The sequence below is a fragment of the Acanthopagrus latus genome, chromosome 24 (assembly GCF_904848185.1).
Source record: "Acanthopagrus latus isolate v.2019 chromosome 24, fAcaLat1.1, whole genome shotgun sequence".
NCBI lineage: Eukaryota > Metazoa > Chordata > Actinopteri > Spariformes > Sparidae > Acanthopagrus > Acanthopagrus latus.
In genome coordinates this window covers 3,838,021-3,863,632 of record NC_051062.1, presented here as the reverse complement: position 1 = coordinate 3,863,632, position 25,612 = coordinate 3,838,021, and the positions used below count along the sequence as shown (strand labels likewise).

The 25,612-nt window shown below is 44.1% G+C and overlaps 1 protein-coding gene across 2 annotated transcripts in view; it reads left to right on the top strand.

The window, feature by feature from the left end:
* Nucleotides 1-25,612, top strand: part of pard3ba (par-3 family cell polarity regulator beta a) — a 171,824-nt gene that overhangs the window by 40,761 nt on the left and 105,451 nt on the right. For both annotated transcript variants that reach the window (XM_037091436.1, XM_037091437.1), the window contains exons 4-10: nucleotides 4,955-5,061; nucleotides 12,253-12,335; nucleotides 17,085-17,171; nucleotides 17,396-17,521; nucleotides 19,448-19,914; nucleotides 21,881-22,020; nucleotides 22,580-22,708. In XM_037091436.1, the coding sequence (XP_036947331.1) occupies nucleotides 4,955-5,061; nucleotides 12,253-12,335; nucleotides 17,085-17,171; nucleotides 17,396-17,521; nucleotides 19,448-19,914; nucleotides 21,881-22,020; nucleotides 22,580-22,708 (1,139 nt within the window). The remainder of the gene's footprint in view (nucleotides 1-4,954; nucleotides 5,062-12,252; nucleotides 12,336-17,084; nucleotides 17,172-17,395; nucleotides 17,522-19,447; nucleotides 19,915-21,880; nucleotides 22,021-22,579; nucleotides 22,709-25,612) is intronic.

Below are 25,612 nucleotides of genomic sequence, written 5' to 3'. Positions count from 1 at the left end.
GGTCCAGCTGGCCTTGCAATATTCAAGGTATTTTGATACTTAATGTACCTCGTGTCCTTGAGGTTTCATTTAATGTTGTGCAGATCATCACTGTGTGGAACTTTTTTCCATATGGTGGGGAATTCTTTAATATTTCCACAGCAGACTTGGCTCACAACAAATATGCGAGTGTATGTGTTTTTCCTTTTTAAAATCCTAATATGTGCTCGCCGCCCTGTGTATTTTTATCTGCATACACTTTAAATACAAGACAGGTGGTAACAGGAGGAAGAGGGAAAGACGGCAGAGAAAGATTAGATTAGATATATATTTGTGTCAAAATGGAGTAAAAGTGAAACGTTGTCAGAAAAATAAATACTCCAGTGAAATAAAGTTACCTGAAAAATGCACAGTAACAAATTATTTGTACTTGCTCCAATTACATAAGTGTGTACACAAGCTAAGGACAGCCTGCTAGCTCCGGGTCTATGCAGCTCTAATCGTCACACCTATACAAAGTATGCTTACAGCCATTAATCGCTTATAATTCATCAAGACTGCATCTGTAAATGATGTGTTTTCCATATATATAATGAAGCCATTAGATACATTTTAGTGATGTTTTAAGTTATTTAATTTTGGATGAGGAGTCTTCTAAATCAGTTTAATGGCTCACATGCTCACCACAACCTGAATCCAGATAATCAGGTCATAAAAATGGATAAGAGGATGGATGTGTTTTAAATATGGATGTAAAGATTCAGGTGGACAGCGTGAATAAGTTAATATGAAAGATTCAATTTAGGGGTGTCACAGTTTCTCAGTTTTCTCGATAACTGATATTAAAAACTGACACTGATATTGTGTTAATGATGTGCATATGATAATATGGTCTGGATATAATAAGATGTTCAGCCTTGTGCATCTTTTCTTAATGAGTTCATCTGGTTGCCTTTTCGGTATTTGTTAGTAATTGTTCTTTTTGTACACTTTTTTTTTTTTTTTTTAAATAATTATAGTTAGAGACTCCCTCTCCAGCTCCTTACACTTGTATTTTGATGATGATTTACAGTGAGAGCACCCACACAGTAAACAAATTAAAGATAGATTTGAACCCTAGTGCTTTTGTTTTCACATGTCTATAGATATTACATTAACATCTTTAGCATGAATATGTTATGAATCAAATATGAAGGCAGCACTAATGTAAATATACATCTGAAAAATGACATTGCTAACAAGTAGCTAATTTGAGACTACAGTATATATTTAATACACAGCTCTTTGTTCTCTGGTGATTGGATTGGAGTTTCAAATATCTTAAATGTGATCTTTACTGACAAAAACACCTTTGGTGAACAAGGAAACCACGGTCCCGGTTCATCCCACACTTCATTTAAATATGTAAAATTGTTCTGCCCTAAAGAAATATTAAATATTGCAAATGTTGTTTCTGTTTTTAATGTAGCAGACAGGAATATGCCTCGTTGAGCTAACATAGATAGACAAAATATTCACTCGGTGGCCGTCTTTCCTCTCGGTCCTGCTGGTCTATTTTTTCCGGTTTATCTTTGGGATCCTGACTGAGGTCCCTAGCACATGTCCACGCAAGCCTGGGGGAAAATTCCCCAACAGTTGCTGTTTGCCATCTTCAGGTCTGGATCTTGGTCTTGTCTCGCCAACCGTATCTGCTAATTCAGCTGCAGCCCGGACTCTCAGCTGGATTTCTTCAGCTCTATACTCTGACTCAAATTAATATCCTGCTTGTATAGTCGAGTGTAAAAATCTCCCCCTTCAGCTGGTTATCATGCTCACTTCTGTCTCCTTAACATAATATTTTTTCACATTCTGTTGATAATTTTTAATCAAATTTTGTGTTTTGGGCTAAAATCATTTCATACTGCACCTTTTAGTAAGAAGCAACACAATCCACATTTTTCTCAAAGTTTGTTTTTTTATCACAGAACATAGTTAAATAAGTAAACTCTACTGACATTCGCCCTGCAGTTGTCAAAGCAGAGTTACTTGTCTAAAGAATTTGCTGCTCATTATCAATGCAAATGCAAAGCAGGTCCCTCTGTAATTTCTGTAAATTGTTTGTACGGTCCGTCTTCATTTGCCTCGAACTCCGTATGTACCAATGCTATCGTCTTTAGCTGCAAGCGAGTTAACACGTCGACCCCGTGTGGGTGGCGCGCATCTGCTTGTGTTCCCAGCTCAACCTCGGCCTTCTGACTGATCTCAGAGCTGACCGTGAACTCCCATTTCTTTCTGATTTACTCTGGTCTCTGTGCACTCATGAATTGGACTTAAAAACACACATTTGTCCCTCGGATTTAAATATTATAAATGAGTTTCTCTTGGACTTCTGCCACCTAGAGCGAGTCTGTGGATGCTTGCAGCTTCGACTTTGGGCTGAAAATGCAAGCATGCCATGTCTAAAATTCACTTTGTGCTCGCTCTGAAAATACCTTGACAAAAGACTCATTTAATACCATTGAAAAGTATCTGCTGTGTTTGACCTATTTTAGATGCACACAAGATTAATAGATAATCAGATGGAGAGAGCAGAAGCCACTGATATGTTGGTGCACTGTCTGATGTGTTTTTTCTGATGCCTTTTGATGCCAGCTCCGAGAAGATACCTGTTTTTTTGTTGTTTTTTTTTTCCCTTTTCCCGCAGATGTTTCTGTATCAAATCAAAGCACATTTCGTTATTTCAAATCATGTTGTTTTCTGTGTAGTTTCTGCCTCACGATTCTGCGTGAAGTCTGTTGATTTCCCTCACGAAAGCAAAGAATCTGAAACTGGGAGCCAGGCAGCTGTAATTAAAAGAACGTTTTAAAGCTTTTTGTGCTTTCACATCAGTGACAGTGAGTCGGCACTTTGTCTTTAAACTTTTTACTGTTGGTAGAAGTGAAAAAGACGTGAAGCACAGACAGATGGAGGGCGAGACTAACCGATGATTAGATGAACCTGAACGCAACATCAGATGAGCGAACATGTGGAGATTATTTGAGCCGTAAATGATCGTTGCATGTGTGCCTGGAGTGGCTGGAAATTTTTTTCATCTGTCTGCAATCACAAACCACGCACACTCACGCACACCGAGACCCCTGCCACTTCTTTTTCCCCTCCCGCTTGTTCTTGTCCGCTGCTCTCTCTATTCTGACCACGTTAGACCAGGACCCTGTCACTGACCCTCCAAAGAGAGATTGATTACAGGAAAGAGGAGAATTTTGTTTGCCTTCGCGCTCGCTGTCTCTCAGTTTTCTAGGTTTTCTCCCTCCCTCCGTGCTGTCACTATCGGCCCTGGCTCTCTCTTTCCCCTTTGTTTATCTCACGCTCTCCCCTTTTTTTCGCCCCCCCTGTCTTTATTTTCTCCTCTGTCGAGTTAAATCTGAAAACACCGAGCTACGGGTTTTACATCCACAAATACCAGCCTGCTCTCTTTGGGCTGGATATTAAAAGCGAGAGGCGGCACAAAGGTCCAAATTAGATTCTTTTGAATTGTTTTATTGTTGATTCAGACCTGCCCATGTTACCTCTCCCTCTCTCAGCTCCTTTGGGCTGCGGGGAAGGGTTGCAGTAAGTGTGTGTGCATATGATTATGTGTGTGTTTAGGGGGCATGGAGGCAACAGCTGGTCACATGAAAATGCACACGGTGGGTGTGAGACTTTGGCGTAATGGTTGGGTGGTTGTCAGTCCACTCTTTGACCATTTGCGAGTCATCTTCAAATGAATTATTGAATTATTATTTTTCAAAACAGAGGGACTGATTTGTTAGTATTAAATACATAGAATAAACACTACATATCCCTAATTTTTCCCAGTTAGTTTCCATTCACTTGTCTTTTAGCCTCATCTTCATGTGACAACAGATGCCCTACATTAAAATTCTTTTGGAGTACTTTGGTGTCAAATGAATTTGAAAAGCTCAGAGAGCCTGAGTGATATTTCTAACCCTCTGAGCCTCCCTAATGCTCATTTAAACAAGATGCAGGCCGGCTGCTTAGCGCAAGAGTTGCCAAAAGACTCTCCAACTCCTCAGATTATCCTCTGTGCTTTTGGATTTTGAGAAAACAAATAATATGATTTCTGCAAAAGGCAGGTTACTATAGCGCATTTTACACAACCTGTTAGAGGGATGGACTGTTGCACTGGCAGAGAAGGTAGAACAGCACTGAATCAACATCTGTGTAGAAAGAGTGCTACAGCGAGATGGGACAATGGTTTGACGTTATGAAATGTTACATTTGAAAAGAGTAAAGAAAGAAAGTAGTTTGATGAAATACTCAAGAGGCTCATAAACAGCCTGTCATATCCCTTAATGATAATAACAAGTGTGTAGTTTGGTTGCACCACGCACCATGTGACTGAGACGCTATATTGTGGATCCCACCACAGTTATGGCCATGCTCCGCCTGTTAACTGTTAACTCACACAATAGCTCTGGTAATGTCTGCTTGACTCGCGATCTGATACCGCGACCCGCGAACCGCAGCCTCGCCGGCCGCTGAGACACTGCAGCTGCGACAGCCTGAAGGGTTGGCATTGAACGCCGTGGCAACTATGGCTCACAATCTGCTGCACCGGCTCCGCTCCTGGCCAAGTGTTGTACAACACAAGCACAGCCCATTACCAACAGAGTGAGAAAAATCAGTGCCGACAGAGAGGAAATTGTTAACAAAAATGGACAGGTCAACTCGCTGGTGCACCGGTATTATTATTTATTTGTGTTTTTCATTGTGATTCTAACCCATGTGCGTGGGTGAAGAGGTTTATTCAAAATAAAGAGGTAAAAATCTGACACTGAAAATAGATAGAAATACAACAGGTTATTGAAAATGATAGGAAACTTGACTATCGTGATAGACTTTTCAGCAGTATGGCCCTGGCCTGCCACATTGGGCTAGTATCACGATTCAAGTGAAAGACAGACTGACCTACAGCATCCCCTCTTCCTCTACACAGACACACCTCTGTTGGTGAGGAGCAGCAGCGACTCGGCTTTGGCGCCGTCCCACCCAACGACAGCCACGCCCCCACCTGATGACCACAGCAACACTTCTTCTGAACAGGTGAGCGCACTGCTGAAAATGACAGCGTTTGACATGTGCAGAAGTACGAAAAAAGCAACTTAAAAACTGAACGTATATTGGCCGCTTTTAGGTAAACTAGAAGCCGAATTCTATTCCTGTCTGTTATTTGAAGAAACTGATTTCCTCCATACTTTAATTGCTTTTTTCAGAGAGGGGAAGAACAGAGAAGTAGGCATGGTGTTCCCGCAAAAATTGGACAAAGCGTTCAATTTTGAACCTCCCACAGTTCAAATTAGTCGTTTTTAAATGGGGCAAAATGTTTTAACCAAAGCAAGAGACAATGGAAAGGAAAAATGAAAAATGTCAATGTTAAATTAATATCGGAGAGACAGACCTATTACATTTCCCATTACGCGTCTGCTGTGTGCCTGTCCCTCATAGCAGACAGAGGGACCCAGTGAATATTCCTCTCGTGGTCAAGCTCCGCGCCCCGGGCTGTACTTTGAAAGGGTCGGCTTTTCAAGTGCGCTCCATCTTTTTCCAACAGGACCGCCATCAAGGAGGACTCTGTTTGCTGCCGTGTCTCGTCCCCTCTGTGGGTGATTGCATGTGTGTTGTAGTGTGCAAGACAGAGGCTGTTTTGAGGTCAGACTCAACACTAATGTGTGTGTGTTAGGGGAACTCAGGTAAAGAGAGGCAGGGGAGAGAGGGGAGTCTTGTTGTTTCCCCCCGCCGTGCTCAACACAGCAGTGACTAAGCAGAACTCAGGCATCAGCGGGCGTTGAGTAAACACAATGACAAAGCCCATATTTGCTCTCCAAAACACGTCAGGCCTCGTCTCTTTCAAACAGCATGGCCGTGCCACAGTGGACAGGCTCATTATAGATGGTTTAAAATAACTTACAGCTGTTCTCCGTCTATACAGACTACATCTCTATGCTGGCTGCTTTAAACCTCAGCAGCCTCATTTAAACCCAGACAGATGCTCTTAAGATCACTGGTAGATGATGGTATCTTATTGTTTTTGTCTGCATGCAATGTTTTAAATGCAAATCGGCTTTATCATATGGTTTGCCATCATGAGGTTTGTTGATCTAGTGCTACATTGATTCACATCAAAGATAGAGAGGTTGCAAGATATATATATTCATATGACTTTCATTTAAATATTTAGAAATGATTCTCTGTGTTGCTTTGCCATAGAGTTACATTGCTGGTACAGCTCTATGGATGGCAATATCGTAAGTCTTTACTTAAAAAGAAATATTTCAGTGAATACAAGATGGATAAACATAAAAGTTGGTTCTAAGAGGATATCCTGCTACCTTTGGTGATCTGATTCATTTCAGTGGTTGACAAATGCGGCTCTTACTGCGAAATCCCCGGACCATCGGATGGGTAGAGGACATTCATGGTTCTATCAGGATGGATCGTTGCACCATCATCGGTTTAAATTTTGTATTTGTCTAACCAAATGCTGAAATAACTGATGACATTCCCATCGGCCTCAGCTTTACTCTGTATTAAGTGTTAAACAACAAATGCTAACATGCTAAACTAAGAAAGTAAATGGGGTGCACACACCAAAACATCTGCATGCATGTTAGCATTGTCATTGTAAGCATAATGGCATGCTGGCATTAGCATTTAGCGCTGATCATGACTGTGCCTAAATGCAGCCTTACAGAGCTGCTAGCATGGCCGTATTCTTGTTAACTTTAATAAAGTGAGTTGTATGTAGTACATGTAATTGGACATCAGGCTCTTTCATTGATTTTACAGTCATAAATGTTTTTTTTCCAGCTTTCTAGATTGATGTTTGATCTGGAGCATGAAAGGGCATTGTGTTAACCTGGCATTCAAGAAAGTGTTGGTACCCTGACACAGACAGAAATGATGACTTTTACACACAGTAAGTCAATATGATGATGCGCATACAGGCATCTTGATTACTGCTAATGTCCATGTCTGTGGAGCCACGATGGAGCTGAGTTACCTCCCGCGATCAGGCAGGCGACGTTTACACAGCAGCAGTATGCCAAAGTGCTTTTGAGCATAACACTAAGAACCTGAACTCTTATTTACATGTACAGTAATCTGCAGATTGAGCAATCTGATCAAGACTTGGGATTCAGAGTGTATAATCCATGTATGACTGAGGCACCCAGAGGAGAACAAAGACTATTTGTTACCGCCAAGTGTGTGATTGTGCGCTCATGCGTGTGTGTGTGTGTGTGTGTGTGTGTGTGTGTGTGTGTGTGTGTGTGTGTGTGTGTGTGTGTGTGTAAAGTCTTGAAGGCCGTCACAGCTGTTGGGCATATTGAGTCGTAGGACTGATGGACTTCGATAGATCAATACACTATCACTTCATCCTCAGTCATCCACTGTACCACTCTTCTGCTCCCTTATCTCTACACACTCACTCACTCATATACACATGCACTTAAACACTTACAAGAACCACGCACACACACCCACTTGTGTCCCTTTTTGTCTTGGAGGAGGTATTGAAAGCTAGATAAAGTGTAATTAAGGCTGATACAGTGATAAATATGCGCCCTGCCCCTTTAATTGATTTTACTGCCTGCTCTGGTGAAGGCCAAGGTTGGCCCACTTCTCTCCGTCTTTGATTCACATGTAGTCTCTGCACAGAGTCCTTTTAGTCTTTCTCTCTTTGTCAGAGGAGTTAATGAAACTGGCAAAAGGCTGAGTAGTGCTAAACACGCAGCCGGCCCTTTAATTGATTTGGACTTCCTGCCATGTACGTGGCTAATAAACGAGACATTTAATGTTACCCCCTAACAGGCGGTAACTGCTGAATTCCTTTCCTTTCTCTCTTCTTACCTCCATCACCCTCCTCCTCCTAATCCTCGTTATGTTTCTGCAGCCTCTCTGTCTGTCCTGCTCCCTCGCTCTGCCTCCCACATTTTTGGCTGATTTTCAACACCTCGGGGGCGCAGTGATGCAATTCATGTTAACACAGCAGAAAGTCTGACTTTAATATGTTACACTTCGTCCGATGCTCCCTCAGCCGCGATGGAAAAAGCTGACACCTAGGCTAAATTCTGCTGTTTTTCGGTGACTGTCTGAAGGTGTCTGGTTCTCATGCTAGCAGCTGGATGCAGTGTGTGTCTGTATGTCCATCCCATGAGGATTTTACCTCATTTGCGTGTGCGAGTTTGGGTTTTTCTTAAGGAACGTAGGTGACAGGATGTGGCCACGGCAGTCAGTTGATGTGATGGATATGATGAGGGTCAAGGAGCACTGGCGAGTACACCGAAGCTGTGATCCTGCAGTGTATATACATACAAACACTCTTTCTTTCTCACACACACACACTATTTTTCAACCGCCTGACATGTAGCAGATGACTGCAGCAGTCAGAGGAAGTGCACCAAAGAAACACACACCTCATTACTCATCTGTCTGACAACAGCCACATACACACACACACACACACAAACACCTCATCTCTCGTATGTCTGCACACCACCCCGTCACTCACACACACCTCAGACTACAAACAGCACCCAAAACACGAAAAAAAGAAAATGTGGATGGCAGTGTGCAACACAATAACAGAGCAGGCAACCTGTTAGTTGTTCTAAGACAGGTTCTCAGACTTGTTTCAAAAGATTTTTGTGAGTGTTAATCCTGGGACCACAAAAGAAACAGATTACTGTTACTTCTAAAGAAAATTTCTCCCTTTTCAACTGCTTAAATAGCTCACAATTTAGATTCTTTTCATCTGCTTGTTTAGTTTTCATGGGAGTCATTGTTTAAGTTGAAGCACTGAAATCATTTTAATGTTGCAGCTGAATGTGAAGTGAAGCTGGGAGGTAAAGTGTAAATCCAAAGAGTAAGCGTGGATCACTCTTGAAAATGTCAATTAAATGGGAGTGCTAACAGGAGATTAAAGTGTTGGTGGAATTGTAAGTGCTGAAAGAAGCTGGTGTCAGCTCAAGCGTGAGTTGAAGTGTCAACTGATGTGTGTCAGATGGGAGTCCAAGTGTCAGGTGCATCAGTATCAGCAGCCTTGCTTGTACAGCTGAGTACTGGAATGGCATTTCACTACACTAAGGCCAATGCAGTGGTGGCCCATCCTCAGTTTGGGTCCTCTTTGATCTCAGCGCAGCCTTCGACACAGTAAACCATGCGATACTGATTGACCATCTGCATCACGAGGTTAGGGTCTCTGGAACAGCCCTCAATTGGTTTCAGTCTTACATAACACATAGGGCCTTCTCTGTCGCGGTCAACAAGTCATTCCCTACTTCTGCATATCTCTCGTGTGGAGTCCCTTAAGGCTCAGTCCTCTGTCCCCTCCTGTTTTCAATCAGTATGCTTCCACTTGGTGAAATAATTCAGAACCTTCACTGTTATGCAGGCAACACCCAGCTATACCTCCCCAGTCAACCCAGTGATCAAGCTGGACCCACTATAATTGCTAAACACCAGGAGGGTATCAAGGGGTGGATGGCTAACAACTTTCCACAATTCAGTTAAACTGCCCACCCATTCAACTAACTATCCAATCACATAAGACCCCATGTAAAAAACCTTAGAACAGTATGATGTTATAATGAATAAGGAACTCTGTGCACCCTTATTAGTGTCTTTGCACTGGCTCCCCATTCGATATCGAACCCACTGCAAGATTCTTCTGTTTGTATTAAATGCTCCTCATGGCCTCTCCCCGAGCTACATTACAGAACTTGTATTCCCATGCACCACAGCTTGGCCCCTCAGATCATCAGATAAAGGCCTATTAACTATCTAATCTTTTCACCAAGTCTTTGGAATAGCCTTCCTTTTCACATTAGAACAGCAGAATCCCTTTTCTCCACTGAAAAGTGCCTCAAGACTTACTTTTATTCCCTCGCCTTCCTCTGCAGTTGATTTGTGACATAATCTGCATCCTAGCTTGATCGATGAATGCCTTCGCATGAGCGCGTGGGTTTAACTCAACATCGGACTGTCCAGAGTGCTGTTTTTAATGAGTCCCGAAAACTGGAAGTTAGTATTTTTTTCACTTCTGGCTCCCTTCTTGTTCCCTTGTCTCACAGTCAGTATTTTTTTAAATTAGTTTTCAGTCAAACAGTTTAGTTGCAAACTATTCTAACTCTTTACTTACCAAATCATGTGAACCCTCTACCCATTTATTGTGTTGAACTAAACAAATAATGGATCATTACAGATGCTATGTCCTGAAAATAACAAGTTTAAAGTAATAATAGCTTCACTTATGAGGCTACAAAATATTTGCTTGTGGCCAAACAGTAGTGGTTGAGGAATGATCTACTGATTTACCAACTGGCGTCTGCCGCTGTTGATCTGATTGGTTTAAGTTAGCCTATGATGTGCGGTGAAAGACTGATGCTTTGTCCAGTCACTTGTCAAGTGTTTTTTGAAAGTGCCTGTCTTCTTGCAAGCTATTTTCAAGGAGTGTCCTCCCAGATGGTTTTGAGTAACAAACCGGAGCATCTGGTAGTCCTAGAAATTAAAAAAAATATATATATATATATCAAGCTGCAGTGCTAACTATTTGATAATTGCATCATAGCTCTTCAATTGGTCATCTGTAGTGGTAGCTACACTGCTACTACTACTAGTAGTACTAGTAACACAGGCAGCCATGTATTGCTAGTAGTGACCTGAATTAAACCATGTACAAGTGTGTTTTGTGTTGTGTAATCACATCTGTGTGATCATTTTATAGTCAAGATTTCACCATTACAGACATGAGGGCTGTAATATGACATACTTTGAGTGATGGGGATTGCTCTAATGCTTCTTCTTTGTGTGTTGAGATAGGAGCAGTAAGCGGGGCGAGCTGATTGGCTGAGCACCAGCGGGGTGCCGAAAGAGGAAAGCTGTTGTTTTTATGTCTAGATAAATGGGAGCGCTCTCAATCAGGGATTAGATTCACACTGGGCATTATGTCGTGATCCCTTAATTTTAGAGCATTAAAGGAAAGCAGGTTTGAGTACGTGTGGTTCACCCTCACATGCCAATTCTTATATAATACATGGAGCAGACTTGTAGTAAAGCAGACACACAAGGGTTTATTGTTATTGTAGCATGTGTGAGTAGTACTTCAGCTTCACGGTGCAATTCCTGTAAAACTGGATGTACAACAAGTGCAAATGTGTTTATGATGAGTGTACACGTGTTCACCTGCTCTCCTGCCAGCCTTCCACTCCCGAAGGCTGTGTGTCAGTACCTTACCCTGTGTGATGAGACTGTGTGTATGTCTGTGTGTGTGTACTCTGGGAGGAGAAGTGTGTGTGTGTGTGTGTGTGTGTGTGTGTGTGTTGGCTAATGGCGTTGCGGGAAGATGCACAGCAACAATGGAGCCTCCAGCTCGTCTTTCTGCCCCCGCACAAACACGCGCTCTATTGTGGGGTAATCTCACACTGCCCAGATAAGTGGGTCACTATTTGTACAGGCAGCAAACGTGTGTGTATGTGTTCAGAAATAGACTGTTTTTATGTTTGCATCTCTGCCGGAGCCGATATGTGTAGGTAAAATTTGCAGGAAATTTATGCATGAGGGTGTGTGCGCGTTATAAAGCATATATTTACTGACAGAGGGTCCGCCGGGGAGTTGGGTGTGGTGGAGGGGAGGGGGGGAGGTTGCTAAGAAGCGGGCTGGTGGGCGGGAGCTTTTTAGCCATTAATGCTGGTGACACAATGAAAGTGACAAGGCAGAAGGACCTAATTGCACCCCTCTTGTCTTTAGCGATTTGGGGCAATTTCTCCCTCCTACTCCTCGAGCGCGTTTGAGTACCTCGCAACAGTTTGACGTCGTCGTTTTCTTCCTCCCTCACCACGCTTCTCGCTCCTTCTTCCTTTTTATTCGTGTCTCCCCCCCCCAGGGTTGTTGATTTTGTCGACTTAAAAATAGAGCCTTGCTTGACACGGGGCAGGGATGGAGGGAGGGGGAGGGAGAGGTAGACGGCTAGATGTGTACATAGAGTGAAGGAAGGACGGCGGCGCGTGGTAGGGACTCGGTGTCCGGCGGTCGCTCTCTCTTCGCCGTCTGCAAAGGTGATTGATGGCGGCATTAGATTGTTCCGCTAATTGGCGGCAGGCCTCCTCGCGTTCGCAGTGGCCACTGTTTTGTTCTGTGTGTGTCTGTTGATGTACACGCTGTGAATTTGTCACTGCAGCTATTATCATCATGTTGACTGAAAGACTGTTTGTGTGTTGTTGTTTTTTTCTTTTACAGGAAATCAGCAATGTACTGAGAGGAGCTTTGGACCGACTGCGCACAGACGACCCCCCTGCCAGTATGAGCCGAGTTAACTTCAGGTACGAGTGTGTGCAGGTGTGTTTGTGTGTGTTCATGCAGCAGACAGATCATACCGTCGCTGGGTACAGCAGCAGTGTTGGAGACTAGGATTAACACTCCAGTCTTTTGTTTGACACCCTGACACTCTGACCGGATTAAACAGTCTCATGTGTCTGTGTGACAGTCTGCCTGTGCGGGAGCAGAGGTGAGGTTTGAACTGGAGTCAGAGGGCGGTCCCTCCACTCCTTTCACTCCTCTGACATTATGAGTGCAGTTTATTCTTATTGTTGTGAAAGCTGTTTACATGACGTTCGGGCAGTTTATTAGAACCCAGATTTTATACACAATATTGAAAATGCTTTACCATAACAACTGCAGACTAAAACAATAGAATCCAGTGTTTTCCCTGGGATTATGTAAGCCTTAGGTGCACATCTACGGTGGTGGGTCAAGAAAATGTTCCGTTTTTCAATAGAATTATATGCAGTTTCATCTTTATCGACCGTTTTTGTAATGATATGCATGCAAGATGATAAAAAAAAAACACTAACCCTAACCAGCACTTAAGCAGAAAGCCCCAAAACTGTCTAAAGAAGGCTGCCGGAGACTAGCTTTATCAGTTAAATCTGGAAGAGGAAATTTAGTTTTTATGCTCTCCACACTGATTTAACATTCATTGGATTTCAGATTTAAGCACCCATGCCATTATGGGCAAAATGGCATGGGTACTGCACCTTAGCTGTTCAGTGGTAGGGAAAACTCTTGGAACCCATTACTTAGATGAGTAAAAGGGTTTTGAAGTATTTGAAAACAACCCAAAATTCAGTGTAAGGCAGGTGTGTACAGCTATTATTTTGGTGGAGATGAAGCAAGGATAATGACATTAACATGTGAAGTAGTTGGGCTGCACTTAAAACATGAATATTGAATATTTATTAATATCTTAATTTGAATCAGACTTTCAGTCCCACTGGGGCAGTGAGTGCTCCAGCTACTGCTTCTGCATGTAGTTTAGTTCTGTCTCACTCTTCTGTAGCGGGGAAGAGGTCGTAAAGAATCCTCGATTGTTATTGTAGCTACCTGTCTCTATCATTTGGTTGCAGTTGTTATTGATTGGCGTTCACTGTAATGACTATTGACCCAAGAATCAGTTCCATAGAATAAAATGCTGTTCATCATCATCATGTTGATGGAATTTTAAACCAAAACATTTCCCAGATTAGCCAGTCAAGCCTAAAAAGAAAATGAGCAATGCATGTGAGTTGGGAACTAGTGATAAACTTTCACAGCGGTTAGATGTGAGATTTACAAAATATATGTAATATAATGTATATATAATGCAATGTTTTTGTAATGACTGCAAGACTAGCTGCATCTGTTTAATCAATGCTTTTTTTTTTATCAGTCAACTACTTAATTGACTAACTCAATCACTTCAGAGAGAGAGAGTGTGGTGTGTGTGTGTGTGTGTGTACAGGTGTACTGTGCGTTGGTGTGCACCTGTCACCGTGGCAACCGCATTTTTTATTTTCACTTTTTGGGCACATCCCTCACCGACCTCTGACACGATGGGACTTCTGTCTTCGTTCCTCCAGGCTGTCAGTCGCACAGTAACTATGGCAACAATTATCCCCTCCATCAGAAGCTCTCACCTGTCTCACGCAGAAAGTGAAAGATCATTTCGCGACTTCTTCTGCAGCCGACCGATTCGCAGATTTGAAAAAAAAAAACAAAAAAATAGCACCGGAGAGAATCACGGGTGCTCAGGAAAAGACTTGGCTGGAGTGACAGATGGTGAGTTTTCAGCGTTTTACAGTGCAGTGGTGTCTTGACAGCGCTGTGATACAATGGAGGCACGGCTCTCACGGATAGTTTGCCATGGTAACAGATGGTCGGCGGTTGAGGAAGCCACGGTGAGCGAGCGAGGGCACATTTTCAGCAAGTCCCGGCCGCAAGTTTGTTAGGCACTCAGCCTCCGTTGATGTAGAGGAAGTCAACCAAGAGTGGGAGCTCCATCTGTCTCACTCTTCGTTGCTCTTTTCATCCGTCCCACTGTCCCTCGCCTCCCTTTCCCTCCCTCTGTCTCCCCCCCCAGTGGAATGACTGTGTTTGTGTTTGTGTCAGTGGGACGCTGAAATGGGTGAGCGGAGCTATTCTGCATATTAGCGTGCAGCGCTAACAAGCTACGGCTGCCTCTGATGAGCTTGTTTGTGCCGCCGTTTGTTTTTTATATGAATGTAAATGGGCTGAAGCTGTGTGTTTGTTTGTGCCACACACACTGTGTGAATACATATACATCATTCAGGATCAGCTTTGTACCTGCGCGCAGGAGGGTGTGTATCCCGCCCTAGTGTCATTGTTTACCATCACTGAAAGTAAATTTAAAGAGTGTGTGTCTGCGAGAGTGTGTGTGTGTGTGTGAGCAATTCATGGCCTGCGCACGTGTGTAATTTAGATGTAACTGTGTTCTCTAATGGATGTAAATTTGATGCATGTGTGTATCTGTGAATTCAATTTAGGGGAATGTGACTGATGGTGTTTGTGAGCATGCAATAGATGTGGCAATAAGAATGCAAATTGGATGTGTGTTTGCGTGCGCGTGTGGATTTGTGTGTACAGTACGTGTGTGACCCTGGCAGAGGTTAACGAGAGAGGGGTGACAGTGACGGAGGAGTTTGTTATAATGATCCCAGCTAGTCCTTGGGCTTGTGTACGTGTACGAGGCACACAAAGCTTGAACTTTCTCTGCCTTTGTTCTAAGACTTGCTTGTCTTTTCAGCTTTGTAAACGCTATGCAGGGGAAACTGTGGGGGGGCGGGCAGTACCTTCATGTTCCTGGCCTCCACCTGAGACTGCTCCTCGTGGACTATCATTCATCACCTGCACACATGCAGTTCAGAGGCTGAAGGAGAGAAGCAGATGACGACGCCGAGAATGTCTTGGATGAGATCTGAAAATGCAGGAAAAGGAGTTATTCTTCTGAGGACACTGAGGACTTTTTCTCAACTTGTCTCAGGATGAAGAGGCTGGTTGTGATTTAGAGCACTGGAATTCTGCTCAGCTACTGCAAAGCATTCTATTTCCATTGTTTCCCAGGGAGTTGGCCTAGGGGCTTGTCTTCTGCCACCTGGACTACTACACATCTCTCAGGACCCCCCTGTGCTGCCACCAGACCTCTGTATCAAGTCCAGAATACGGCCTGTCTGGTGTTCTGCCCATGTTTGCACACCCTGCTTCTCCATTCACTACCCCGGCTGCCTGTTGCAGCTCACATCTGGTTTCAGACTGTGATGCTAACTCGCAGGGCAGACCTACCCACAATCCCCTTTGCCTACTCTGATAGCCTGTTATAGCTCATCTTGATCAAAGGTCTTATCTGTCCTGATTGTTCGCAAGGGATGCTAATTTGTCCTGATGTTTCTTGTTTCTTTTTAGGTTGAATGGAATTCATTCTTTCTATTATGTTTACCATTTATAATCCACTGCTTTGACCTTTGACCCCTGTGAAGTGAGAATGGGTAGTGACACGAGTAAAAGCAAGAGTCACCTTGAATTAAATGCTATTTATTGGTCATGTTGCTGAAAATTAGGCCAAAAATCAAATATGTACAATTATGAATGGCAGCTTATTCCTGTATTAAAAAAAAAATCTGATTACATCTATCTGGGAGATGCTTTTGACCACAGGGGCCTAACATTTTGCATCAGGCGAAATTAGGGTTTCACTGTCTTGCTCAAGGGCACTCTAATGTGTAGACAGAGGCAGCTGGGGATCAACCCACCAACCTCACATTTCCTGGCCAATCCTGAAATAATGAAAAATGCTGAATAGCTGTTTTAAAAAATTTAATTAAAGTAGTTGCAGCTTTACCCCCAGACGAGACGAGGAAAATGATGAAGCACACTTGACTGGCTTTGTGATGGATAAAAATGATTGCTGCGTTATATATCACTTGTAAAATTGCAAAACCCAGTGCCAAGAAAAAAAACAAAAAAAACTTCTAACGTGACGTTGAATTCAAAGTAATGTCAGACTTCTCACTCAACTCTTCAACCAAAAGTTTGAAATTTAAAACATGGCCTGCAATCAATATAATACAATACTTCTTCGGTGATGAAGAAATGATTGTCAGTATACGGGCAGAGATTGGCGACTCCTGTGATCTTCCTCTACCATGCCTCCATCATGCAGGTCCCCTCTCCTAGCCAACCGCTATCAAAAGCAGCCCTCTTCCTCTTCCTCTTTATCTTCAGTAGTATTCTCCTTGTTTATCTGCTGTTAAAAGCCACAGTTCAGGGCTCCACAGAGATTATTAGAGAAGCTCATTCTGTTTCATCTCTATCAGCCTCTATCTGTCTTTCGCTTTTATCTCCTGCCCTCGTCTTTTGTCCAGCGGCTAGATTGGGTGTTTGAGAAGCAGGTAGATAAAGGGTGAAGGAGCCACCTGCGTTCCACACACACGCACACACACACACACACACACACACGCGCGCACGCACACACAGACGCACACATGCATGTTTGTCTGATGTTTGGCAGGACTACCTATAAGCTAATTTGTATCCCTGTCTTTGTAGCCTGGAGGAAAATGCAAATAGATTTTCAAGAGCTTGCACATAGTAAAGCTGGGAATGTGTGTGTGTGTGTGTGTGTGTGTGAGAGAGCGTCTAACTGTACTGATTGTGTGCAGTATGTTACATACATCCTCATTTTCATTATCTCTAAGGATGTCTGTGTATTAATTCGACAGTGTCTATTATCTTGGCAGCACCCTGACGAGGACCGTGGAATTTCCAGGTGACTGGGGGCCCCTGGGTATCCATGTGGTCCCCTACTGCTCCTCTCTCAGCGGACGGTGAGCACACACCCACACTTAGATGCAGAGATATTGTGTAAACACACACTGTCCTCCCACCGCATCCACTTGTAATCAATCAGACGTTCGTATGGAAAGGCAGATGGCTATGTTGACTCATAGAAATGCATCTAGAATTCGAGTGCTGGCATGTAATCATATATGTGTTTATCTCCATGAATTGATTTTCACTCTACACCGTGTGTGTGTGTGTGTGTTGCAAGGGCCCTGGGCCTCCACATTAAAGGCATCGAGGAAAGCAGTCGCGCCAAGAGGGAGAATCTCTTTGAGCAGGACGAGTGTATCGTCCAAATCAACGACACACCACTCCAGGACAAGACCTTTGCACAGTGAGTATGATGGGGTGCGGATGAGCTGGAGGGTGTCTGTTTGTATGTGTGTATTAAAAACAAGGAAACATCTGATCAGAGACAAATGGGGGTTTGATAGCATTTTACCAATCTGCTTGTCAAATCTAAATCCTTTGGAATCCCTCATTAAAGGGCTCGGGCTAATGTCGTCCAGTTATCTTCCAAAACTTGTGGGTATTAAAGTTGTAAATAACTAAAGCTCAGCGCTTCAGCTGAGAGCTGGTCATCTTCTGCTGAATGAGGGGTTTCCTGAAAGCAGCCCAGTAAAACCTACTGGACAATGAGTGTGAGTGCCTTGCTCAAGGGCACCTCAGTGGTGATAACTAAGAATGATTCCCTAACCTAACTATTGCCCCAGTCTCGTAACAGTTTTGCCTCTGAGGGTATAAGCGCTTCGGGGCTTTTGGGCTTCTGTGTGCCGGTCATTGTTCACAGTCCCATGACCAACCTGGGGTACAAGAATGTTGAAGTTGAGAGACGACTTTTACTGCCTCTGCGAATACATTTTAAAATGCCAATAAAAAAGTAAATCGTGGTCAGACGAGAGACTTTGGTCACACTGTCAAGACAATGTGCCTTTTTGTTTACGTGCATGTAAGCAAAGCCTGCTTGGACGTGATTGGTCAAAACGAAGGTGTAAAGTGTGGAGGAGCCACCCCAACCCTAATCCTGGTCAATGCTTGGACCATGGCCACCTTCAGTTGACAGACAGACATGAGGTGAAAACATCACTAATCAATGCTGTTCAGTTGTTAAAAATTAGAAGCCTGCAAAACACGAGCACCATTCTGATTTGCCAACTCATAATGGAGCTGGCTGTGGAAACCAATCCTAGACAATGCCTGTATGTTTTTGTGTGTCAGGGCTGTGATTAGGAGCTAAAAACAGCCCCAAAAAGCAGACGAATAACATCCCCCTTGTTTATGTGTGTGTGTGCTCTCACTTTACAGAGACACCTCACTCGTCACTCATCTTGCTTCCTTTATCAACCAGAGACACATCTCACTAATTCTCTACCTTTCCTATCTCACCACCACATCTACTCTCACAGAAGACTATTTGTGTTTATTCCTCTCTGTCCGTTCCAAAATGTATTCCTCTGTCTGCCACACACACCTACACCCCCCATCCCCTTTTCTTTCTGTTTCCTCTGCCCTCTCTGTGGTGGAGCTGAATAGGTCCATTTAACTGCATCCCACTGTGTTTTCGGTGTTGTGTGAATGTTTAGCAGATAGTGGTCTATTAGATCTGCAATAGAAGCCTGCTGTAAGGTCCCCCCCATCTGACAGGGACCACGGTGTCCCAAACCAGCTGGAAGAGTAACTCCGTGCTTGATCCAAATTGAAATACAGCTCCATTAACAACGTGCAAGCTGCATTCACCCCTCCTCATTTTGCGCTTTCCAACAGTTTGTGTCCTCCTTCTGTGTTCTGCTTGACTCTCTTGGTCTTTTTTGCTGTTTAACAGCTTTGTAGCGTTCCAAAAAGGCAAAATGGCTCAGAGGTTAGAGTGATGCAGATGTCATTTCCACTTAAAGGTCCCATATTATCTGTTTTTTTTCCCAGTGCCCACTTTGGTATTTGGTAATTTGGTATTTCTACTAGAATATGTTTACATGCTTTATTATTTAAAATACACACAATGTTTCTCATGCTTTCTAATGTTGCGGCACCCCCTCCCTCTGCCCCCCTCCTGAAAAGCTCAGTCTCACTGGTCAAGTCCCACATGCCTGAGCAGACACCCCATCACCATGTTTCCTAATCACCTCTGCCTGCATCATGATATTTTCACAGTATTTATATAGCACCTGGAAAAAAACAGGAACTCCCACTTTATACAATCACAAATTAAAAAGGCAAAAATGGAACGTCGCAAAATGACTTGATTTTCCTTTTCTTTCTTTAGGTCACAGGAAGTGTTCCGCAATGCCATGACCAACTCTTCTGTGCGCCTGGAGGTCCTCCCCATGGCCAACAAGCCACGCTACGAGAAGAGCCTGATAGGCCAGCTTTTTACTGGCGATGGCAAAGAGTCCCCTGCAAAAGGAAAGAGTCCGATGGTGGTGCGGGCTAAAACCGACCTCCAGCCGGAACCCAAACAAGACACCAAACTGAACGCCAAGCGACCAGACACACGTGCCAAGACCCCAGAGACATCTGTTGCCAACACGCCTCCACCAGCGGAGCTCCAGCCTGGGCATGGTTCCCTGGAGAGGGTCTCTCCTGCACCGGCAGCTGGGGCGGCGAGATCCTCCCCGACACCGAGGACCGGCAGCCAGAGCCCCCTGGCCAGCAAGAGCCCTGCGCTGCCCAGCTTGGCCAACCTTACCAGCAAGAAGGGCGGCAAGAGGATAAAAATTGACCTGAAGAAAGGTAACTGCAGCTGAACACCCCTGTCATTTTCTGTATCACTGATTCCTGATCTTGGTTTAAAAAAAAAAAGTTCAAGGACAAATTTGTGTGTCTCAATTTATCTCCTGTCACCTGTGAAATATGTGACAAGAAATTATGCACTTTGAGTCTCAAAAGTTTCAACTGAACAACAATATATATCGGAAGAGGTATATTTCTGCTATAGGTGCTCTTACATCATCCCTTTCTTGTCCTCCTCTCGCTCGCTACAGCAGCGTTATCAAGATAATCCACGCGGTCCCTTTGAGCACATCCATGCTTATTTATAGCCTTTAGCCCCAGGTTTGTTTTTCTGATGTAATAACAGGTGAGGCTGTTGAGCAGCTGATTTGGAAGTCCTAGATGTAAGGATTTGAATTTTTTTTTCTTCAGCTTCAGGCTAAGAAACAGTCCCATATAAAAGCTTTAGACCACTGAAAGCATTTTTATAAAAAGTAACTTCCCCCTGTGAAGATATTTTTCTTTCCTTATCTTGCGGGGATAACCTAACATTCTGTCGGGATGTTTTGCTTGTAGATTTTACCCCAGACTGATTCAGTCTGGCTTCCCAGCAACCTTATCTCTTATCCCTCTAAAAACACATCAGTGCTGGAGCGCTGATGTGTTGATAGCACTGAAATAGGTTTGTAGGACTGTGAATGGGCTCTGTTCTAGCAACCTGTAGTGTTACAGGGCATTGAAAGGATAGCTGTAATTGGGCTACATGCGCACAACCACGCACACAAACACCTTGCTAAAGGTACCCAGAGAAAGGCAAGAAGACACCTAGATAAAAGGAGAGAAGAAATTGGGCCCCACACTCTCCAGCTCCAGCTCAAAGCCCCATTCACCACTGTTTTATTGTTAGTTGCTCTCTTTTCCCCACACCTTTTCATCCCTCCCATTTTCCCCACCTTTTCCCCTCCATCCCTCTTTTGTATGCTTTTTTTTCCTCCCCCCCCCATCTCCCTCTATCCCTTTTACTTGATGCAAGATCAGAGCAGAGGATATTATGGGGTCTCTAACACCCTCTCCCTTGGCAACAGGCTCTTTCTCTCCGTGATTGACAGGCGCTGAGGTTTAGGTGCGCTAATGTAGGGCAGGCAGAGGCTTAGCTTGGAGACCAGATAGCATCGCTCACCGCCTTTAGTATGCCACGCTGGCTTTGCTCTCCCTGCACGCGCACACACATGCACACACACACACACACACACAGACAGACACCGAGCATGGCATATTTCACTCATGGCTTGGGGCTTGTGAGGCCGTGAAAAAGGGAGAGGGTGGAGGCTCTGGGGGGTTGATGGCTCGTGTGTGTGTGTGCATGTGTGTGTCTGAGGCCACACACACACACACACACACATACATACACACTTGTAAATGTATACACACAGATAAACGTAGGCTCACACCCACAAGGAAAATCTTTGTGGAAATCACGTTGCATCCCCAGGGAGGGAAGCTAGAGACAGGAATAATATGTCTCAGGTTCTTCTCCCTCTCTCCCTCTCTTTCTGTCTCTCTCTCTCATCCGCCCCCCACCTTCCTCCCATCTTCTCCCTCTACCTCCCTTCATCAGCCACCGTTCGGCCTGCTCACACGTGAAATTAAAGGCAGAGTCTGTCTAATCCGGCAAGGAGAGAAGCCTTCTCCCGGCGGCTCAGAGGCTGTGCCAGGCAACAAACCCCGAGAGGAAAACAGGCACTTAAGCATCAGTTAATGTGGAGGAAGATGCTAAAACTGCAGACCAGGTTCAGCAGGGCAGGAGAGGAGGAGGAAGAGGAGGGAGGGAAAACTTTATGGCGAGCGAAGGAGAAATAAAAGAGAAAAGTGACACGATGGAGAGATGAGAGGGGAAATTGAATTCAAAACTAAATTAGAAACATAAAGTTCGGCGGGACTGATGTCCCTAACGCACACCGTGACGCAGGCTGCTTTGTTCCCCCAGGCGCAGAGGGCCTGGGCTTCACTGTGGTGACCAGGGACTCCTCGGTCCACGGGCCAGGGCCAATCCTGGTGAAGAATATCCTGCAGCGTGGCGCAGCAGTCAAAGATGGCCGCCTGCAGCCTGGAGACTGCATTCTGGAGGTATGACAGACCTCAGCCCTGTTGGTTTTCCACCCTGTGGGGGATCACCAGCCTCTGTTAGCAACAACATCATCATTAGCAGCAGGAAATTGAGCACCGTGGCACTCCTGCTGGTTGGACGGAGTGGTTGCACTTTAAAAATGAGAGTAGTGGAGGAGGCAGAAATCTCAGCGATTAAATCTGAAAACAGATTATTAAAATGAACTTTATAATAATCATCCTGATGATGTTTAGATCTTAAGCATTTCGACATCAGTTGCAACTTATCAATGAACAGTTGCTTAATAAATGGTTCATAAAGCATTTCATTGTTTGTTAACAATTAAATAACTATTAGCTAGTTTAAAAAAAAGTTTAATTAACTATAAATGTTGTGTTTATTAATGATAGTTATTATAAATTGTTAAAAAAATCAATCGATCAGTAATGGTATGTTTGAAAAATATGTTTTTCTCTCTCAGGGTTAGGGTTAGGATGTGCCTTAAAACACAGTACCATCTATATGCTTTGTAATCTACCCCGATGTGTGTGTTTCCTCTTTCATTGCGTGTGTGTGTAGGTGAACGGAGTAGACATGACAGGCCGTAGCCAGGAGGAACTCGTGGCCATGCTGCGCAGCACCAGGCAGGGAGAGAGTGTGTCTGTGGTGGTGGCACGGCAGGAGGACATCTTCCTGCCTCGGGAACTGGTAAGAGAGTGTGAACACACACAACACAAACCTGCAGCATCCCACGTCCTCACACAGTGTCCCGTCTCTCTTCTTCTTTGGTCTGTCAGTCATTTCTGCCGCTTCTGTTCATCATTTGTGTTTTGCGTGGTGGTCTTCACTCATTTTCTGCCTCCTCTTCTTCATCCCGCTCTCTTGTTTTTTCATACGTTTCCTCCACATTGTGTGAGTTTTTCCTTTTTCGCTCCCAGAGGAGCAAACCTCTTTACGTTGATGCCCTTGTGCCTATAAACACCACACACACGAAACACACCCAGGGCACGCTCCGGCCTTCCTGTCCCACTCGGGTTTGTTGACACAGCGATGCTACAGGAAGTCGCACACAAGCCACAGCGGCCCCGCAGGAAGCGTGCGATCGTGTCCGCGCATGTCGAACCCGCCGTGGGTGTTAAGTGACCATTTACCTGCAGCGGCCGACGGGGGTCGGAGGTCAGCGGTCGGGGCGCTGTGAAGCTGACACGGTTTGGCTGCGCCTCGCTGGGGGACATTTTTTTTTTCAATAAACACACACTCTTAAACACATATACACGCAGCCAGGTGGCCCCATGAACGTCACCCGCTCTCTGTAAACGATGTTTTTACCCGTGAGCTTCTATTCTCTCCCCTCTGTCCTCTGTGGTTATTCTGATTATTCCTTTTCTGCTACTTCAAAGAGCTCTCGAGAAAGACACGCGGGGCTTTGTAGTGACTGATGCATATTCACACCTAGAGAGTCTGCGCACACACTTTATGCGCACAAACTCCTAAACACCTAGTCCTTGATAAAAAAAGAAGAAACTTGCATGCCACTGCTCCGTCTCACGCACACACGCACACACACACACGTTGGTCGGCGAGCACATCGCGCAATCTTTAAACAGCCAAGTTACTGCTTCCGAAAATAGTTTGCCCTCATTAATGGCCCAGCAGTCTTGGCATAACAAGTGCACTTTGAAGAGCCTCTACAGTCTTCATCTAACACTTGCTTGTATTTGTGCATTAGAGACTTAAAGAGAGGGGGGGGGATGTGTGAGGACGGGGGGCGAGTGGTGAGGCAGAGTGAGAGAGAGCCTTCACTCCTGTCTCTATCGAGGCTGTTGAAAGTTGTTGGTGCCCCGTGAGATCTGGCCCTTATCTCCAGCACAGTCCTCCACCTCAAAGTCAGTTTGATGTCCCCTAAGCGCACACGCGTACACACACACACACACACACACACACACACACACACGCTGGCATATTTACAGACACACGCGCGCACAACACGCAGACACTCTTGAGGGCCTGCGTCATTGAATTTAGATGATTTGACCCTCAAAAAAAGCGAAAAGATTACATAAATACACAGAAACCAGCACAGAGAGAAAGTCCATCATTAAAAGTAGCCAAATGAGGACATGTAAACACACACACACACGAGCACGAAACTGAAGGAAGAAACCTTAACAGGACAGATACGGCAGCACGACTGCTTCAAACACATCCCCACCTCTTTCCCAAAAAATCTACACCCTACTGCAAAACACACACCGAGAAATCATTTTCTCTTTCTTCACCTTCCCATTTTCTCCTCCCTTGCCTGTTTTAATTGCCCGACTCTTTCTCCCGCTGCTCTCAAGTAGTAAATTGTAGTGGAAATTTATGTGGAGCGCTAGCAAGGAGCGGCTCGCAACGATTTGGTCGCACAAAAGATGTAATGATGATGGAGACGCATTAAGTCGACGCGGCCATCTGCCTCCGCCGGGGCGTATGAAAATGTTTGTGCGGAGGTGTCTGTCTGCTTGTCAGTGTGCGTGGGCGCCCATGAATATTTATTCATGTTTTTAGAGGCTGTAATATCCTGTAAAAAAAAGAAGTTTTAAGCTTCATATTTGTTAAAAATAACTATCATATGCAAATCAGCAGTTAATTATCGCAGTTTCACATTCCGTCGCTGCTGAGATTAATTGGCTGAAGTACAATTCAATCTGTCCATAACCTATAATGACTGTACAGCATCAGCTTATTGCATATATGAAGGTTTAATTTGATGTTCTACAGGAACGTTGTGTCCAGCTGAAGACATTCACATGATACTAAATGATTGAGTTTATTTTGCTAAATATATGAGACCAGTTCTGACACATTTTGATGATATGAAGTGAAGTCGTGGTTTGTTTACTTGTTGGAATTCACTTTATTCCTGACTGTGCCTGCAGGTGGTGCAGTAGGAAAGACCCCCTTGCCTCTGCTCCGTGGTTTAATCCTCACCCGCCCAGCTTTTTTTCTAAATTCTGATTAGTTTGACCACCTACAAAATGTGTGTTTAAATGCACTAGTTTCATTCTTATCATTTGCAATCTGCAAACTCGTACGCAGATTAGGGAATACCAGAAACCAGGTCCATCTGACTACACTAAGACAAATACATCCATCTGTAAAATTCAAAAATACTTACACTGCAAGGGGAAGGTGTGTGCTCTCTACTGACCCTGCTCTCTCACTCCAGCAGGCAGGAAAAAAGGGAAGAACCTCTGGAGGCTACAGCATCTTACATCACTCAATATATGCCTTATCCAAATCATAGCAGTTGATAGGGGGGTAAATCTTTGTAAAAGAACTTCAAACACAAAACTCAACTTCAAAACACATTCTGATCTGAACACTCAGCAGTTGCTAATTAAGAGCGATTTGATGCCACTAGTCATCTCATTATGTAAGTCTGGAGGTCGTTTAACTACTTTACACAGTTTATCTGCTGAGTAGCTTGCCAATTTCATCTTGTGGGATCAATAACGTTTTGTCTTGATATTTGATTATGACTTAAGTTGTTAGTTAAATGTAATGTAGTGAAAAGTCAAATATTTGCCTTTGAATGTTAATAGAGTAGAAATTTAAAAAAAAAAGCAG